This window comes from Lygodium microphyllum, chromosome 13 (assembly GCF_053477565.2).
Source record: "Lygodium microphyllum isolate KBCC chromosome 13, Lygodium_microphyllum_v1.1.10, whole genome shotgun sequence".
Classification (NCBI taxonomy): domain Eukaryota; kingdom Viridiplantae; phylum Streptophyta; class Polypodiopsida; order Schizaeales; family Lygodiaceae; genus Lygodium; species Lygodium microphyllum.
The window spans coordinates 3,371,266-3,392,857 of NC_141147.1; the positions used below are offsets into that span (position 1 = coordinate 3,371,266).

The window sequence follows — 21,592 nt, forward strand, 5'->3', positions numbered from 1 at the left end:
TTAACAATGAAATGTTTTGTGCATGGTAAAGAAAATACTATTTTATATGATGATGGTAGCACACATGACTTTATTTCTGCAAAATTAGTTAAATAATTGAATTTACAAACTGTTTCTATACATTATTGCATTAAATCTACATTCCTAGGAACAAGATATAATGGAACACAAGAGGTGCATAATTCAGAAATTAAAATTGGTGAATATACTGAACAAAGAAATTTCCTAGTTGTACCTTTGCAGTTTAGTGACATTGTCTTAGGAATGCCTTGGCGTCATCAATACAATCCTGACATAGATTATTCTATGCATTCAATTAAAATTTATTTTCAAGGAAAACAAATCACATTGCATGGTATGCACGCCTCCAATAATTTTCCACTGCTTACTCATACTCAGGCTAAACATGCATTACGTAAAAGTAGCAAATCTTATTTAATATGGGTGAATGAACTTCAAGCTAAAGAAAAACAAATGCATCCTAGGCATACACAATTTCTTGCCCAATTTCAAGATTATTTTGATGCTGACTTACCACCTGGACTACCATCATCACGTCCTGAAGATCACAAAATAGATTTAATTCCTAAAACACAACCACCATGTAAAGCACCATATAGAAATAACCAAATTGACCAGAAAGAAACTCAAAATCAAATAGAAGAATTACTTAACAGAGAATTAATTAGACCTAGTAGTTCTCCATTTGGTGCACCTGTCTTATTAGTGAAGAATAATAATAATACTTATCACATGTGCATCGATTATCGTGTCCTAAATAAAATTACTATTAAGAATAGATATCCAATTCCTAGGGTAGATGATCTTATGGATAAGTTACAAGGATCTGCCATATTTAGTAAGATAGACCTTAAATCTGGATATCATCAAGTAAGATTGGATAAATCTGATATATTCAAAACTTCATTTAGAACACAATTTGGACACTATGAATTTCTAGTTATGCCTTTCGGTCTAACTAATGCACTAGCTACATTTAGTCGTATGATGAATCGCATATTTCTGAAACATCAGTATTGTGTTATAGTATTCTTTGATGATATATTAGTATTCAGTAAAAATGAGAATGAACATTACGAACATTTGCCTTTAGTTTTTAAGTTGTTAAAAGACAATCAATTATATGCTAATCCAGAAAAGAGTGAATTCTTCTAAACAGAAATTGAATATTTAGGACATATTTTTTCATTAGAAGGTATTAAAGTTGACCCTAAAAAGATAGAAGTAATTTTAAATTGGCCCATACCCAAAAATATGCATGAGTTACGTTCTTTTCTAGGTCTTGCTAGTTTTTACAAAAAGTTTGTGAGGAATGTTTTATTTCTTGCATTACCTTTGACAAAACTTTTAAAGAAGGGTATTGTATATAACTGGTCTGATAATCAATAAAAATTATTTGACTTATTGAAACATGCATTAACCCATGCTCTTGTATTACAACTACCTGATTTCAATAGACCATTCTTCTTAGTAGTTACTGATGCTAGTGGATCTGGAATAAGAGCCGTCCTTATGCAAGATAATCATCCCATAGCCTACTCTAGCTGTAAACTCAAACCATCTGAACTTAAATATTCTACCTACGATAAAGAATTGCTAGCTATAGTACAAGCCTTACATCAATGGAAACATTACTTAATGGGTTCTGAATTTATGATCAAAACTGACCAACAAAGCATTAGACATCTCCTTAGTCAACCCCAAATATCTGACCGACACATTAAATGGGCAGCTTTTATTCAAAGTTTTCATCCCCTTATACAATATCAACCAGGAAAAGAGAATGTTGTAGCTGATGCTTTGAGTAGAAGACCGACAATTCATAATATTTCTGTGATATCATTTGATTCCCTTATCCCTATGAAAGATACTTATCATCAGGATCTTACTTTTCAAGCTGATTGGAATAAACTAGTTGCAAATAATTGAATTCCTATTGATTCAGTCTTATAATAATGAATTCATGTTTTATGAAAAAAGATTATGTGTTACAGTTCCATTTCGATCATTTGTTTTGAATGAAATTCATTATCCTCCATATCAAGGTCATAGAGGAATCATATCTACTTTGCGTACATTGACTGAAGATTTTTATTGGCCACATATGGACACTGATGTATCTAACTTTGTATCTGAATGTTTAGTTTGTCAACGAGTTAAAAGACATCATGGTAAACAATATGGTTTGTTAATGCCATTATCTATTCCATCACGACCATGTGAATAGATTTCAATGGATTTTATCAGGTTTACCTAACACTAAAGCTAACCATGATATGATTTGGACTGTTGTAGACAAGTTTAGCAAACAAGTATATTTTATTCCATGCAAGAAAACTTTAACTGCATCTCAAGCTACTCAATTGTTTTTTAAAACTGTTTTCACTAATCATGGTTTACAAAAAGTTATTATTTCTGATCGTGATTCTAGATTCTGTAATAATTTTTGGATTACTTTGTTTGCTAACTTAGGAACAAATATTAATTTTTCATCTACATAGGGTGACCCCGCATAACTTCTTTAGGAACCTCTCATCTTGAAATAAATGGTCAAACAGAAGCTACTACCAGTACTATTTTAGATCTTTTGCGTGCTTACACTATTTCAAAACCACACACATGGGATACACATCTACATTTACTTCAGTTTGCATATAATAATACACCACATACAGCTACAAAGAAAGCACCATTTGAAGTTATTTATGGATATAGATTGTCTACACCTATTGCATCATTATCAAACAAAATTCAAACTGATGATGATATTGCTAACATGCATGCCACTATTTTTTATAAAGTTAAAGACATGCATGCCAAAGCCCAGCAATCATATACAAAACAGGCAAATAAGAAAAGACAAGCTATGAATTTTAAAGTTGATGATTATGTCTGGTTACGAATAGAAAAACATAGATTACAAAGTGTAGATAAACACCCAGTTGTGAAATTAGCACCTAGATTTTATGGACCATTCAAGATCATACAAAAAATCAATGACAATGCATTTAAACTAGAACTACCACAACATTGGAAAATCCACAACACATTCCATATCAGTTTATTACAACCCTTTAGAGGCCAATTACCTGCACACCTTGTCTATGAAAACCCTTCTTTACTAGATGATGGGACTGAAATCCTTGAGCCTGAAACTATTATAGATACTGACTTTATGACCACTAGAACTGGCCGTAGATATTCTAGATATTTGGTCAAGTTTAAAAATCATCGTGTTGAAGAGGCCCAATGGATGCACGCTACAGACTTAAATGCTTTTCCCACTCTGTTAGCTCCACGTTGAGCTAATAGCAATTGAGGAGAATTGTTATCCCACCCCGGGGGTATGATGCCAGGATGCATATTACACGATGGATTCCGTGCCACGGTGGATTCCGTGAGGTTTTGCAGTGGATTCTGTAAAATTTTATTACCGGGACTCATACACAAAGTGGATTCTTTGTGCGAGAAGTCGATGGGGACGCCTATCCTTTTTGGGCGTTTTGTTAATTTTATGTGTAAATGGGTGATTCCATAGCGGGTGATTCTGCAAAATACATATTTAAATTAATAAACGTTTATGAGTTTAGAGTACGCACTCGTGATAAATTAAGGTTAGGATTGATTTCTAACCAATTTATTTATGTAGCTGAAGACTGCTAGGTATTCACTCTTGTCGGTTTAATTGTATTATTTTTCTAACAATTGTGAATGCTTCAGTTGATGTGTAGAGCTAGCAGCGGTGGCAGTGGGAAGCATTGGAGGATAGCGTGTATTCAAGTTATTGTCAATATTTTGATGGACACGTATCTTAGGCATGGCGTCTATATTTTGTCACGCTTATTTATCAAAGCACTTGAATTTATTTATTATTTTTGTATGCGCATGGGTGCACAATTTAAATATTTGTATTGGACATTGTATTTGGATACTGCCTGACTTCTTGGGCGCCCATTAGCTTTAATTCTTTATTGGCACAAAAGCAAAATCAAAAGCTAAAGCGTCCTATTTTGTAATTTGGGCTATTATTTGAGCTTGAAGATGAATAATATATGAAATACATGCTTTGTGGAGCGCTCACACAAGGCATGGGGGGAGATTGTACCCAATTGGTCTCTTGCTCATGTCGTGCAAGCTTTCTACATTGATTTGTGTGCAAAAAGTAGAGTTCTTTTGTTCTTGGGAACCTTCTGACACTCACTACACACACTTACGGCATCCGATATATGCACCATTTTTGGACTACTTTGTTTGCCAATTTAGGGCAAACATAAGCTACTAACAGTACAGTTTTAGATCTTTTGCGTGCATACACAATTTCAAAACCACAAACATGGGATACACACTTGCATTTACTTTAGTTTACATAAAATAATACACCCCATATAGCTACATAGAAATCACCTTTTGAAATCATTTATGGACATAGATTGTCTACACTTGTTACATCATTGTCAAACAAAGTTAAAGCTGCTGATGATATTGTCAATATACATGCTACAATTTTTGCTGAAGTCAAAGATATGATTGTAAAAGCCCAACAATCATACACTAAACAAGCTAACAAGAAAAGAAAAGCTATGAGTTTCAAAGTTGATGATTATGTTTGGTTACACATTGAAAAAAGAAGATTACAAAGTGTTGAGAAACACCCTGTTGTTAAGTTAGCCCCTAGATTTTATGAACCTTTCAAGATCATTCACAAAATCAATGATAATGCATTTAAATTAGAACTATCCCAACATTGGAAAATCCATAATACTTTTCATATCAGTTTGTTATGACCTTTTAGAGGCCAATTTCCTATTTCCCCTGTCTATGAAAACCCTCATTTGTTAGAAGAAGAAATTGAAATCCATGAACTTGAAACTATTTTAGATATTGACTTTCTGACTACTAGAATTGGCCATAGATACTCTAGATATTTGGTTAAGTTTAAAAATCATCATGTTAAAGAGGCCCAATGGATGCACACTTGTGACCTAAATGCTTACCCCTCATTGCTTGCTCCACATTGAGCTAATAGCAATTGAGGTCAATTGCTATCCCACCCCGGGGGTATGATGCCAAGAGGCATATTCCACGGTGGATTCCGTGAGACCACGGTAGATTCCATGAGTTTTTATTCCACGGTGGATTCTGTAAAATTATATTTATTTGCCGGGTCTCGTACACAAGGTAGATTCCTTGTACAAGAAGTTGATGAGGACACTTGTTCTTTCCGGGCGTAATGTTAATTTAATGTGCATATGGGTGACTCCACATTGGGTGATTGTGCAAAATACATATTTAAATTAATGGACGTTTATGAGTTTAGAGTGCACTCATATTCAATTAAGGCTAGGACAGAGTTCCAACCTATTTATCTATTTTGTAGCTAAAGATTGCTAAGTATTCACTTTTTTCGGTTTGATTTTATTATTTTCTAACAACTATGAATGCTTCAATTGATGTGTAGAGCAGGCGGTGGTGGTGTTAGGAAGCACTAGGCGATAGCGTGTATTCAAATTATCTAGAAGAAATTATCATTTTTGATGGGCGCGCGTCTTATTATTAAAGACGTGGTGCTAATATTTATTTAGGCGCGCTTATTTATTGAAGCCCTTGACAAATATTTATTATTTCGTATGCACATGGGCGAACATTTTAAATATTTCATTATGGAACATTGTATTTGGGCACAGTCGCGACTTTTGGGCTGCCCAACCGCTTTATTCTTTATTTAGACAAAAGCAAACACAAAAGCTAAAGCATGCTTATTGTAAAATTGGGCTATTTTTTAGCTTTGAGATGAATAAATTTATAAATGCATTCCTTGTGAAGCGCTCACACAAGGCATGGGGGGAGATTGTACCCAATTTGTCTTTTTCCTTCATGTCGTGCAAGTCTATCTTCTTGTTTTTTTAAAGCTTAAGTGTTCTTGGGAACCTTCCGGCGCTCACTACGTATGCACCCAACATCCGATTTGAGCACCACAAAAGGATCATGCTTTGCTTTGTGGCCTCTTGAAGGTTCAAAAAATTTGGATTTATGATTGATAGTCTTTGTTTTGGTTATTAAGGACAAATTCTCATTGATTATGAGGGTTGTAAGGCAATCACTTTGCTTAAATTAGATTTAAGAGATTGTAAGTGACTGTATGATTAAAGTGAAATTTGGAGGGGAGAAATATTATAGACATTCTAGTTGTAAACCATAGTGGCATTGATCCTTCATGATAGTTAGAGTCCTAAATCCATGAAGAAGGCTTATGTTACAATTAGTTTCTTGATGCCGCGATTCTTGTGTAATCTAATACTTCCTGGAATTGAAATATTCGGTGGGAATTTTTTGTTTTTCTCTTGGTTGGTGTGTAACATGAGAATATTCATGAGCATAGAAAAATTTTCCACTTTAGAGTGAGGAGAAGTAGGTTCTCTAGAGCTTAGGATCATTGTCCTTACATTGACTACTTGGTTGGTGATGTTAAGGTAGACTCATTCGCCTCCTGGACTCTTTACATGATAAATGATTGTTGAGATATACAATTTTTTTGCTCTTCAACACAAAGAGAGAAGAGGCATTCCCTAGAAGGGCTAGTTTGAGACAAGTTACTTGAGGTAAGTTGGATAATTTGTGTTTGAAGCATTTGTTTGAAGTAGTTGAGGTCATTTTCAATCTTGAGGAGAACCTTAAGAGGGGAGAGTTGTGCTACTTGAGCTTCACCCCAAGTGAGAGCATAGAGGTATAGAGAATATTTATGATTAAAATGAGCCAGGAGATTGTTGCCTCCTTTGTGTATTTGTTATTGGTGTTGTTAAGACCAAACCCTAGAGTAGAGTCTAGGATTGTTGTCCGCTTTGTTGGCTCCTTGAGTTTCAGTCCAAGTTCGAGAGAATCAAGCTTAAGCACTAAGTCCCTAAACCTTTCCAATGCCCTCAGTATCACAAGCGTGCATACTGTGAAGAAGGTTTTCTCTATCAACTGAGTGCATGTCAACATCTTGCACCAAAACACCAAAAGTGCACCTCTTAATTTTGGGGGGTGAAAATAAATACAACTTTTATCCTTGTTGGCATTGTAAGTGTGGGTGTGATGAGACCCTAAGGTTTTAGTAGGGTCCTCTGGAGTTGGCAAATAGGACATCATGGCACCATGCACTTCGAAGGTTTATGAATGTGCTTTAAACTCTCACAAGTCAATCATACGTGGAGGCGTCCAATTGGCATTTTGCATCAACTTACTTTCTCTCTATGTTTCTTCTCTTTCTCCTATTCATGTTCTCTCGAGTGGTCTTCACATGAGTTACTAGGCAATGGAGACAATTCAACACCAAAGTGACAAAAGGGGGTAGAGTTTCCTAGTTAGGTGCACGTGAAAGAAGGGCGGTGGTGTCTCCATTCTACAATAAAAGAGCGTAAGGAGTCCTCTCCTTATGCGACATTCCCTAGCTACACTCGGAAAGACTGAAACGCAGGATTTCCCCATGTTTATTATGTCTCCCATAGTTCAACTACAATGTGCTTTCGACAGAAGGAAAAGTCTAACCGAGCCAACCTTTTTGAACCTTTCAGCGTGCGGACCCTTTCAGCGTGATGGTGTTTCCACAATCCAGACTCCAGAGTCCCTCTCTTAAATCCACCGTTCGACGCCTTGAATTCACAAAGAGCCCCTCTCTTGAGATATAGCTAGAATCAAGGTGATAGAAGGGCATTGATCGTGTTGTCACGATGGCACAGACCTTGGAGGAGTTTCTAGCACAGACCGCCAAGCGGCCCCACGCCACAAACCCAGAGGCGTTCGAGGTAGTAAGCGGGCGCGGGCGCTTCCTGCAGGTGCATTTCGGCTGCCCAGGGAGCGACGACGGCGCGCCTCTGACCCAGGTGTGGATCAAGCGGGGAACCATGGTGGCATACACAGGGCAGGTGAAATTCGTTAGGGAAGGGATACTCGAGCACGGTTTTACGCACGCCATGAAGAAGGCCTTGACTGACGAGGGGGCGGATCTAGTGAAGGCGAGCTGCAAGCTCGAGTCCCGGTCCGAACTGTTTCTGGCGGAGGAGGGCAGGCACGTGTTGCTGCTGCGCCTGACGGGCGACGCCATCTCTGTCAACGGCCGCGACCTGCTGGCCTTCGAGCCCAGCATCAAGCACAAGATCACATTGATGCGCAAGCTGTCCGGCATGGTGTCGGCCGGTCTCTTCAACGTCCGCTTGGAGGGCCACGGCTTCGTGGCCATCCTAACCCACGGCCATCCCCTCACGATGGCCGTCGGCCCGGGCCTGCCGCCTGTCTTCACAGACCCTCAGGCCACCGTCGCCTGGTCGGCAAGCCTCTCCCCGGACTTCCATACCGATGTCAGCTTCAAGACGTTCCTGGGGCGTACCTCCGGGGAGAGCTTCCAGATGAAATTCGACGGCGCAACTGGCCCCGGCTTCGTCATTGTCCAGCCCCACGAGTAATGTCCATCGACCCTCCGACCAGGTTATATCATCGTGATGAAGTCTCTGTATATTATTTACCGGCAAGCTTCAGAGGCAGCGAGGAGGCGTCCAAACCATGTGAATGTTGGCGATAAACTAAATACATCAATCCATTAACTATGTAATAATTAAAAAATCAAGAATCACAATAATCTGAATCGGTATACTAACCGTCACGATGGTTGCGAGCCACTCTTGTATAAGAACACACACGTACTAATAGAAAAACAACTGTTCGCACTTGTCTCGTGTCTCTGTGGCGTACTCTCTCTCTCCTTTCTTTCTGTTCAGTACAGTAGTTGTCTACATGGTATCAATCGCTGACGACTACTAACCCTTTGGCTTCCTAGCGCTCTCACGCTTCTCCCTGCAGGCTCTGATTCTTGGTTTGATCCGGACTTATCAAGAACCGATGGCTGCAGCGACTTCGTCTGCCGTGTCCAAATTCTATCAGATCGAAAAGCTTCAGGGCTCGAATTATCTTCCCTGGAGCCTGAGAATAAAGATGGTCCTGGAAAAGGCTGGAAACTGGGGCGTGACAAATGGTGCTGAACCTGACCCTGCACAACAACCTGTTGCTGCTGGTGCCGCACCACCTACTGCGGATGAAATTGCAGCCTGGAAGAAGAAAGACCTCGAAGCCCGAACAGAAATTATTCTACATCTTGGAGACCGCCAACTCCAATTAGTTCGGACGCTTGAAACCGCTGAAGCGATGTGGACATTCTTGAAGACACAGTACCAGCAAACTAATGTTGTCTCTCGTGTCCTCCTTCATAAGCAACTGAATGAGATTCAAATGGCGTCATATGCAACAACCGAGGTATTCCTGGAAGCATGGCAAGCTGCGAATGATAATCTTTTGATTGCGGGTCTCACCCTCCCCGAGGAGGTTCAAGTAAATGTGCTGCTAAATGCTCTACCTGATTCATGGCAGTCTTTCGTTTCTCAACATTCTAATACACCTAATTTGAAGCTAACAACTCTGCTGGCTAATATAAGACAAGAAGATCAAATTCGAAATCGGCGTACCAATACACTCTCAACACCTTCCAGCACCTCTTCCACCACTCCCCTAGCTATGCTTGCCGGAGGTTCTCGTCCATACTCTCGTTTCCGCCCTAGACAATTGCCATCATGCCAATCCCAATTGCTTTCCCAGCCTGGTTTGAATCCAAGACAAACCTTCTCTAGACAATCCCGACCACCCTTCATGCAAACCCCTTACACTCCTCGCTTTCGGAACAATATGAGGCTTCAACCCTCTACTCCCACTGTTCCCACATGTACCTTTTGTCATCGTAGAGGTCACACAGAGCGTCAATGCCGCACTAAGAGGCGCCAACTTCGAAATCCTTCCAACCGTATGAATGCAAACCTAGCTTATGCTATTGATGACTTGAGTGATGATGTGACTACAATGCACTTGTATGCTGCTATTGCTACCTCTGCCCCTACTGCTGATGTTTGGTATCTTGACACTGGTGCTACGCATCATATGACGGGAACCCACTCATGGTTGCATGATTATCAGCCCGTGTCCTCTTCATTTGAAGTCCGCCTTGGTGATGATGCTCTCTATAGCGCTGCTGGAATCGGCTCCCTACACTTGCGGCTACCTACAGGCACCACTACTGTGATTCCCGATGTCCATTCTGTTCCCAGCTTAACAAAAAATCTTCTTTCAGTTAATGAGCTAACTAGCCATGGCACTAGTGTGGAATTCCAATATAATTATTGTGTCATAAAAACACCTTCTAGTTCTGGTGTTCCTACACACCTAATCTGCCCCAAACAAGGCAAGTTATATCCTCTGGGACTTGAGGTCATACATCCAAGCATGGAGCTTTATGCTACTCATGGTTCTCATGATGATGAGACCTTCCTATGGCATTACCGCTTGGGACATCCCCATGTCCAAGCGATGCGTACTATCCAAACTCATAGGATGGTTACAGGGTTTACACCTCATTTGAGCCGCATTTCCTTATGCGAAGCATGTATCTTTGGTAAGATGACAAGGTCCAAGTTCCCCAAATCCAAGAGTAAGACTAAAGATCTCTTGGAACTAGTCCACTCCGATCTATGTGGACCCATGCCTATCACCTCTCTGACTGGCTCCTCTTATATGCTCACTTTTATTGATGACTGGTCCAAGTACACGGTGTTGTACTTCATCAAGCAGAAATCTGAGGTACTTGCTCATTTCCAGCATTACAAGACCTTTATGGAGCGGCAACTAAACAAGCCCCTTCGAAGTCTTCGCACAGATAATGGCGGTGAATATGTCTCGAATGCTTTTAAAGCATACTGTGCTCAAGAGGGCATTTTCCACCAGCTTACAGTTCCCTATTCCCCACAACAAAACGGGGTGGCTGAAAGAAAGAATCGCACCTTGCTGAATGCTGTGCGTGCTATGCTCCAAACTGCTGGTGTCTCCCAATCCTTTTGGGAAGAAGCTGCTGCTACAGCTTGCTACGTCCAAAATTGGCTTCCTAATCGTACTCTTCCAAACATCACTCCCTTTGAATTATGGGCTGGAGAGAAACCAGATATCTCTCATCTACGCATCTTTGGCTCACCGTGCTATACTCTCATTCCAGCTGACAAGCGTCATAAGCTTTCTTCTCATGCTGAGCGAGGCATCTTCGTTGGTTATGGTGATCGATTTGGGATTAAAGGGTATCGGATTTATCATCCTACAACTCACACCTTCTCCTTTAGCCGAGATCTACTCTTTCAGGAGCATTTGCTGATCGTGACACCCTCCTCTCTTGAGCCCTTACACTGCAATACTACTCCAGAACCAAGCATTCCTATTCCTAATCTTGCTAAGGAACCTAGCCCTTCATCAGGAGTTCTTGAGATGTCCTCCACACCTGGACACAATGTACTTGTTTACCCTCCACCTCCACCTCCTCCCCTTCCTCCTCCTCCCATAGTTCTTCCCTTAGGTCCTCCACCTGCTACACCAACTCCAAGAGAGGTGACTTCTCATGTACTCTTGTCTCCTGAAGCAAGTCTCCAAACGCCTACTCAACTCACCTCTCCTACCCATCAAATGTCACATTCAAATCATACTGCTTCTGTGGTTCCTACCTCTAGCCGAGACGCACATACCACTATGACGAGAGTTCCTCGTAATCCTTTTACTCGTCTTCAATATGAGAGCCCGGTGTTTCAACCTTCACATCAGCCCAGCTCCTCCCGAGTACCCAATCCGGCTCGCGAAGGTTCTCGTCATCCATCTACAAAACACTCATCCAACCCTCTATCTCGTCCCTCTTCTAAGAATTTATCCCTTCCTGCAACTCATGCAATCCCAAACTCCACCTCATCTTCTACCTCAACCGAGTCTCCTCCAGCCAAGACTCGAAGTATCGCTGATATAATTGGCCACTTAAATGTTGCAACGACACAATCCTCTGGCCATTATCCTTCCCTCCTTGATGGCGCTATTAGTGTTACTGATGCCCTTGGATCATCTGATGCTCATCTCTGGCGTGCTGCGATGGAGGCTGAAATGGCATCTCTGACTCATAATAACACTTGGGTTCTTGTTCCTCTTCCCGCACATCGCAAACCCATCACATGCAAATGGCTCCTTCGACATAAATATCGTCCTGATGGTTCTATTGAGCGTTATAAAGCGCGACTTGTTGCTCGGGGCTTCTCTCAAGAACCTGGCATAGATTACTTTGAGACCTTCTCTCCCACACTTCGACTTGCATCATTGCGAGTATTGTTGGCTATTGGAGTCCAATATGACTTGGAAATGCACCAGATGGATGTTGAAACCGCCTTTCTTAATGGTGAACTTGAGGAAGAGATATATATGGTTCAACCTCCATACTTTGTCAATGCTGATCATCTTGACTATGTTTGCCTCCTCTTACGGTCCTTGTATGGACTCAAGCAATCTCCTCGACAGTGGAACACTCGCTTTCACTCCTTTATGCAGTCCATTCATTTTCGACGGCTCCAAAGTGATGTTTCCGTCTACATTCGTCATCGTGGACCCCATTTCGTCATTTTGGCTCTTTATGTGGATGACATTTTCTTGCTGGCAACATCTACCTCACTCCTACAGCAAATAAAATCTGAACTTACTGCTACATTTCGCATGAGTGATGGGGGGGAAATTAGTTATATTTTAGGCATGCAAGTCTTTAGACATCGCCCAACACACACTCTACATCTCACTCAAGCAAAATTCGCAGAAGGGGTTGTAAAGAAGTTTAATACTAATGTGAATAAGCAATGTTGGGCACCATTACCATTGCTAAGACAAGAAAAACACACACTATTTGACACTGACACAACACTATGGCAATATGATCCTCTTGCTAAACTATATAGAAGCATCCTTGGAAGTGTTCGCTACTTAGTTTCATGCACTCGTCCTGATCTAGCTTTTGCCTCTGGTATGCTTTCACGGTATATGCATTCTCCACGACATGAGCATCTAGTGTTAGCTACCCGTCTGCTTGAATATATAAATACCACACGTAATTATGGCATAACCTTTCGAAGAGAAAATATAATTGGTGGCCTTCAAGTTATTGGTTATACAGATGCAGATTGGGCCACAGATCGAAGATCAAGGCATTCAATTGGTGGTTTTGCCTTCACTCTTTCAGGAGGCGCCATATCTTGGAAGAGTAAACGTCAAGCTACTATCTCTCTTTCAAGTACCGAGTCAGAGTATAAAGCAGCATCTGAAGCTACAAAAGAAGCTTTATGGATTAATAATTTCCTAACTGAACTTGGGTTTCATGTGCATGTTCCTATTGTGATATATTCAGATTCTATGTCTGCCATAGAGTCGTCATGGAAGGCTAGACAATCAGATAAACTTAAGCATATTGATATTGCTAACCATTTTGTACGAGAACAGGTTGAAGCCAGAAAGATAGCACTACTCTACAAGCCTTCTAAAGAAAATGCTGCAGATGTGTTTACAAAAATCCTGAGCTCTGTGCAACATTTCAAGTGTGCACAGATAATCGGAATGGAGTTTCCAGATTGCTGATATATTTGTTTATGGGGGGGTGTTGGCGATAAACTAAATACATCAATCCATTAACTATGTAATAATTAAAAAATCAAGAATCACAATAATCTGAATCGGTATACTAACCGTCACGATGGTTGCGAGCCACTCTTGTATAAGAACACACACGTACTAATAGAAAAACAACAACTGTTCGCACCTGTCTCGTGTCTCTGTGGCGTACTCTCTCTCTCCTTTCTTTCTGTTCAGTACAGTAGTTGTCTACAGTGAAAATGTATTACAGGATACAGCTGATAGCTATTTGCTTGTAGAACAAGATATCATATCCTAATTTTTATAAGATCACCATTTTGAGGTGTCTAAATGACTGAAAGAAAGTGGGCAGCTTGCTCTGCAGTTTATAGCTTTCAAGACAGGACTATGTGATCATCGCACTTGCTATGTTCTATGGTATTGCTTATAAAGTGTGGTCGGGGGCCCTCTAGCTAGGCTGATGGGCGGCGATTGATGACTAATGCATTAGGGCCGAGCCCTTTGTCCCTGGCTATCTGCAGCCAAAGTCAATGTGGACTTGATTATCGTCTAAAGGCCATATGTGCTTTCCAAGGTAATAAGGGGGGTGTGATGATGTGTGAGCAGACATCCGTGCAGGCATGAGACACTCCGAGGGCCCAGGGGGCCGTTTATGGGCAGCTATGATAATGGTTGACATGTGGATGAGGATTCACAAGTGATAGGGCTTGAGCCCCATATGGCATATGCTTTTTATTGTAGTTAACTTTGAAAAATGTTAACATTACTTTCTTCACGATTGAGTGTCATCACTTTGCTCCAATGCTTGAAACTTGAGTGGAAATGATAGTAGACAGTTGCTAAGTGTGTTGTGATGAGGTTGGGGATGGCGCTGGATGGTCCTTCATGGCTGCACATTGTATACCTATAAGGAAAACTATATGCTCCTATGGGGGATGTTGCCTAATTGTGAGGGGGGGTTGCTATGTCATTTGGAGTTGGGCCCATTGCTAAACAAGTGAATCTTTTCTAGTTATATCCATACTCGAGGACCCACTTAGTGTGAGGTTATCTGCACAATACTATGTAGCAACATTCAGGGTGATAAGTCTACCAATTCATTGGGTTATCCTATCTTTGAGGATCCCAAAAAGTTCCATCTAGGTTTTACTCATCATAAGGTAACTCTTGATGGCTAATCTAGCCATGAAGTAGTGGGCAAGAATGAGAGGTTAAATTTTGAACTGACTCACTTATGTTCTCTAGCAAGTTGAGGAAATGAGCTAACAACATGGTGGCGTGATGAATTAGTATAACAATTGTATATGTTCATTCATACATTCACCTTAAAATAATTGAGGGTAGAGACCCTCTCTTCTAATTTCCTAGACTTGTTGAGTAGCACTACAGTAGAATTGGATTAGAGACGTGGAGGCATGACACGCATTAGTGGGCACATTTATCTCTCCATGTAAATTCACATGTAACAATGTAAGTTATATATTTTTGTAAATGGCATTATAATCACTACTTTAAACATGTAAGAAAACAAAGTTTTTGACTGAAATGCTCAATTGCACATGCCTCCAATATGAAAATTCCGCATACACTATTTTTGGCTTTCCCTTTGAGGAAAAGGATAGAAGTTAAAGAAAACAACATGAACAACATACATATATACATATATACGTATATACATAGAGAGAGAGAGAGAGAGAGAGAGAGAGAGAGAGAGAGAGAGAGAGAGAGAGAGAGAGAGAGAGAGCTTGAGCTTGAGCTTTGAAGAAGAGGAGTTGAAGTAAAGAGGGCACTGGCTTGCTTCGATTCAAGCTTACAAGGTAAACTCTTTGTTTCTTTCTTGGGATCTCTTTTGGGTCCTTTAGTGAAGGTATTATCCTATACTTCAACATGATTCTTAAAGTGGCTTGTGTAGACATCATTGGCATGTAAATCATTTTTCTCATAGAAAATGGGGCCTTTGATGTTTTTGTATATGTGTTATATGGTTTAACACAGTTTTACAAGGTTTTAAACATGCTAACTATAGCATGTATATTAAATTTTTCTAAGTGTGCTTTTAAGCTACTTTTAAATTAAGGTTATTAATTATCTTCTTTTAACTTTTATTGATTTTTTCTATGCGTATGCCTATTTATATTTAGTTTGATATTTGGTTTAGTCTTTTCATACTCATGGTTTATTAAAATAATAGTCGAGTGGGTGAAGTTACCCAAGTCATTGCTTAACATTGTACGATAGTCTAGGGATAGATGTGAGGATGTATGGAGTTAATGTCTGTAACATTTAATATCTTTAAACGGAGATGGCCAATTATTTAATTCCTAAGTTGTATTGTATATCCATTTCAAAGACTATGGTAGTTTAGTTACCAAGAGAAGCCTATTGTTGTGATGTGATGATATGGTGATAAATGTGTTTGGGAAAATAAAAAATATTGGAATTGGAATTGGTAGTGACTCGAACGTAATTAGGTTGTGATCATACGTATATGTATGCTTATGGCTATACATACATATATACATACATAAAGGTTATGCATAGACACATATACTTGTGCATAGCCTATGTGTACCCTTATGCTTATGCATATGCACATCAATATATGCACAGGTTACACTTACACTTATACATATATGATACGTGGCCTATACATATTCATGTATATATGCATAGCCTATATGTATATATGTGTATTTGCATAGTCTATGTGTATGTGTGCTTGTGCATAGCCTAGGCGTATGCACACACCTAAACACATAGGCCATGCATACACCTATGCATATATGTGTTTGTGGCTTAAGATTATACATATGTGTATACGCATAGCCTATATGTATATATATGTATATATGTTTATGTATATGTTTATGTATATGTATATGTATATGCATAGCCTATGCATGTGTATGTGTATGTGCATATGTAGATGCATATGCTATGTAAGCATATACCTCTACATATATGTATGTGTAGCCTATACATATGCGTGTGTATATACATAGCCTATATGTATATCTATATGTTTATGTAGCCTATACATGTGCATGTGTGTAGCCTTTGCGTGTACCTATGCATAGCTAGGATGTGTGTGTGTGCTGTTGCTATGAAGCGGAACACATGGCAAATCTAGCAAATCAAATCCCAATCATAAACAAAGAATTTATTGAAAAAATCTAATAAATCAAACATATCAACTATTAAATACAAACAATGTTATAATACATAAGAGGATTTGAATAACTCAATAGATTAAGAAAGACAAGAGAAAAACACATGATTGGGCCCAACCTCTCCCATGGCAAAAGCCATGGTTTGCCATATTTAATTATATATTATAGTTTTACATGGATATTTGCATGCATATTTTACTTATAATTACAAAGAAAGTACAAACATCAATTGAAATACAAAGTTTTAAGAGTCAAGAGGTATCCTGTAACATGTTGCAGTTGCTACAGAAATTTCTAGGCCCTGAATCTTGACGTTTTGGCATCACCATCGCATTCAAAGCATGCCAAAACCCCTAAAACGACTCTTGAAGCTCTGAATTCCGATTCTAGATGAGGGAGAAATGAAAAAATTAAGTTTTCACCATATTCTCCTGTTTTGCGCACGATCCTGTTGCTTTTATAAAGAAAGCTAGAAAAGCCTTCTGAAATTAATCACATTAAGAAAATAACAAGTATTCCATAAAGAAAGCTTATTTCAATAAAAGCATATCTTAAATCTTATATTCTAAAATAATCTATATTTAAAAACAAATAAATTAATAGTACTAATGATAATAATCTAATTATTACTAAAGAAATTTAAACTTATAACTTACAAATAGAATAATAATTTTAATAATAAAATTTATGCTTGGACTTACACTAATGCCCAGTGCTACCCAAAGCCATCGTGTCTACTCTACACATCAACTGAAGCATTCACAATTATTTATAAATAAAATAAACAAATAATAGTGAATACCTAGTAGTCTTCAGTTACAAAATAAATAAATAAGTTAGAACTATGTCCTAACCTTAATTTAATATGAGTACACTCTAAACTCATAAACGTCCATTAATTTAAATATGTATTTTGGAGAATCACATGCTGTGGAGTCACCCACATGCACATTAAATTAACATGATGTCCGAAAAGGACAAGCGTCCCCATCAACTTCCTGTATAAGCAATCCACCTTATGTACGAGCCCCGACAAATAAATATAGTTTTACGGAATCACCCACAAAACCTTACAGAATCCACCGTGGTCTCACGAAATCCACTATGGAATATGCCTCATGGCATCAGTTATCAATGCATATATGTATGCATATTTGCATATATATGCACATAGGCACACACATACTCGTAAACTACACATATATATGCACATATGTACATATTCAACAATATGGTAGAGTAAGAAGGATAAAAGTAGATGAGAGGAGCATTTAAAAATGTTTTTTTTGTGGATTTTTAAAGTATTTTGCATGGATTCCACAAGCTATTTAAGTGAAAAATGAATTTTTAAGGGTCAAATGTGGTTTGTTTTACAAGGTGACAAAGGCATAAAATGTAGGACATTTTGGAGTTAAAGGTGAAGTCGAGTACAAAGTTGAGTTTGTTAGCATATGAGAAGTGTCCACCAATTATTTTATCATTAATTTTGCATGTTTGAGGTGCAATTTTATACCAAAATACATTAAACACCATATTAGAGAATTTGGGAATCTCCTAAGTCCTACTTTCATAAGGGGTAAAGATTTCTCCATGTGGCTAAATCTTAACTCTTGCTTCAAAGTATGACTTCGAAATACAACCTATATAGTAATTAGGGTAGACTCCACTTTCAAGTAAGGGGACAAGATTTGATCATGTGGCCAAATATTAACTATATTGAAAATTTTCAAACTATACGAGAATTTCCAAATTCCCTGATATAGTGTTCTTAGAGTAAAAGCATAGTTAGGTGGTACTATTTTTTTGCTAGTTTAGTACTTTTAATCAAACCACTTTTAAAATATTTTTAGGATAGTATATGCTCTAAAATATGCTCCTAGAAGTGTCAAAATTACCTGTATTAATTGATGCCATTGAAAAGTACTTTAGTTTACTTATAGCATTGAGTCAACTAGCCTATTTCATGAATAAATTTTGTTAGAAAAGTGTTGTCAATGATATTGCCTTTGGTACCACCTAACCATGCTTTTACCCCTTAATTCTAGTGAAAATATGATATGGGTAGCTAAAAAAGACCCAAATTTGGCCAAGATTTGAAGGGATATGTGTCAATGTTAAGGAGTCATTGGTCAAAAGTGAAAAGACGTGTGATTTTATTGATTCAAATCAAGAAGTAGAGAGTAGGGGGATAGAGAATTCATGCCATCGTGATGGTGCTTTCATGATCATTACTTTTCTTCTAATTTACTTCTTCCATGTTTCACTTCTCATGTGCTTCATGTTGATACCAATCTTGCTTGCTAAAATGAATTATTTCTTTAGTATTTCTCTCCTCAAATCTTTCTTTCTATCTCTTGTCCAAAGCCAAAAGTGTTCATTCTTTCTATTCACTCATTCTCGGGTGACCATGGCTAATGGGAATGAAAGCCAGACAAGATTGGGAGACAGGGGCTTTAGAGCTAAGGCCACAGAAGGGGCTACAGAAAAATTGGAAGAGCACACTATCTACAACATGAAGGAGGGCCGACAAGAGGATCTTGTGTTAAAAACCACCGCTGATGAATGGAGTTCCAGCAAGGACTGGTCATCTACAATAGAGGGGGAGTCTTCTAATGAGAAGGAAGAAAGCTCTCTAGAAGTGATGGGGATTACATTAAAAGGGCCTTCTAGTAGTGAAATTATGCAACAACTTTCAAAGGTCGAGAAGGAGGGGTTAGAAAAAATGTTGGCTGAGGATCTATCAGTTGAGGAGAAGGCAACCTACATGGAAGTGGTGATAAAACATTATGCACTTTTTATTTCTGATTATGAACACATCACAGGTGTGACAACAGTACAACATCACATTAATCTAAAAGAGGGAGGAAGGCTAGTGGTGCAACGACTACGACGATTGGGAGTAGTTCAACAAAACGCTCTACTCACTGAGGTGCAATGACTTTTGAAGGCAGGTTTCATCTATCCAATAGGTAACTCAGAGTGGGTTTCACTTGTAGTGGTAACACCCAAGAAGAATTGAAAATGGAGGATTTGTGTGGACTACAAGCTGCTAAATATTGCAACAAAGAGAGATCACTTTCCTCTTCCCTTTCAGGATGAAATACTCAACGAGGTGGATGGGCATGAGAGATACACTATTTGTGATGGGTATTTAGGTTATTTCCAGTGTTAGCCGTTGGCTTGACACTACATTTACCCTTAGAATGGTACATTACCTTAGTTATTACTATTTTCTATGTGAAGCAGCCTTTATATGTCTTATGAAGTTTACTGCCTCATGAAGTGCAGTTTTGGGGCAGTTGAAAAACGTGACCTAATGAGGCATTTTGTGTGTTCTTCTTGTCTATCTGATCATTGATGATGATCACGCCTGATGTATGGTGTTTTTACCTAATTATGAAGAGGATCTGGCAGTTGGCGCCATCATGGCTGGAATCTTGATCTCATTTGTAGCATGTCTTGTGTGATTCATTCTTTGTTTTTTGATTAGTAGTGCTGAATGTAATGTATCTATGCTTTCGTATGGTTAGTTCTGAGTTACTATGATTTCTGGGTGTGAGATTAGGTATTTGCTTCATGAAGTATTTCTCTGTTCTTTTATGTATTCTGCATAGAAAGGGCAGCAATACTTTGGCGATCCTGCCATTGCCTTCTTGGAACCTCTGTGTCAAAACATTATTCAAAATGATGAAGGTTAAGCCCAGATATTCGAAGTTGCTGCATGAAGCAACAGTTTTCTACGTGAAGCAGCAGTTTTCTGCATGAAGAATCAGAACCAGAATCAAGACAGTTTAACACTCTTTATGTGGTTTTTATTTCTGGATGTTGAACCATAGTCGAAATACTTTTCTTTGATGATATATATCTGAAAATCTAGTTGCTTCTTGGGGCACTGGTATATTGCTTCAAGCAGCATGATGCAGATTACAGGTTTAACTTTGCACTTCTGCATATATATCAGCGAATTACCCATACCGATCAAATGTTATTCTAACCCGAAGCAAATCCAAAGAATTACGAGAGTTATTGGCAGGACAACAAAGGGAGTTATTGCAGAATGACAGCCAGGAAACAAGAGGAATTGACACCCTGGATGAGGGGGAATTTCTATCTTTTGGAGAGGAGTTCTAAGATGTTGGTACCTCTACTGGTACTGCTACTGTGTATCATTCCCCTCGTCGTCTACTGAATCTCCCTCAAGTTCCCCTGATGAAGAAAAAGGAGTATTTAACTTACAAGATCTTTGAACTCCTCCGGATCGTGCAGCACGGTGATTACAACATTTGGTGTTAGGAAGTGTAACCCTATTAAGGAGACTAGTGGGTACTGCTAGGAAGTCTTTAACTTTTGATCCCTTATCCCCATTGAAGAAAAATAAGTTCCGAATTATGAATCCTAATCCACCACTTAACCCTAAGGTTAGGGCATCTAATTCTCAGGGAAGAAGAAAGAAGACCCGGATTGTCATGTTGCTCAGTTCAAGACAAGGTGGGTGGCTAGTGGCTTCAACTGGGGATTAAGTTAAATTACAGCACTTTGCTGCAACTTTCAAGGGTAAGGCTATGGATTGGTATAGTACTTATGATGTTGGATACTTTACCACATATGTTGACCTTAAAACCGCTTTCTTAAGTAGGTTTAGAAAGCATAAGATAGCTACTGATGTGTTGAAAAGGTTGAAGCAGATTAAGCAGAAGACAATGTTAGTGCAGGATTATGCATAGAAATTTAAAAATCTATTAAACAGGTTGAATTAGGAAGATAGACCTTCTATGGAGTTACAATACTCTTATTTTGTAAAGGGTTTGGATAAAGCTATTGCAGCGGCAATTGCTAATGCAGAAATTGGAAACAATAATAGTATAGATCGGTTGGTTGAAGTAGCCCAGCGG

At 38.9% G+C, this 21,592-nt stretch overlaps 1 protein-coding gene across 1 annotated transcript; it reads left to right on the forward strand.

The window, feature by feature from the left end:
* The first annotated feature begins 7,542 nt into the window (after positions 1 to 7,542).
* LOC148026291 (uncharacterized) lies at positions 7,543 to 8,574 on the forward strand. The gene has a single exon (XM_087690422.1). It carries the CDS (start codon positions 7,731 to 7,733, stop codon positions 8,460 to 8,462), a length of 732 nt encoding a protein of 243 aa, XP_087546548.1. The 5' UTR covers positions 7,543 to 7,730; the 3' UTR covers positions 8,463 to 8,574.
* The last annotated feature ends 13,018 nt before the right edge of the window (positions 8,575 to 21,592 follow it).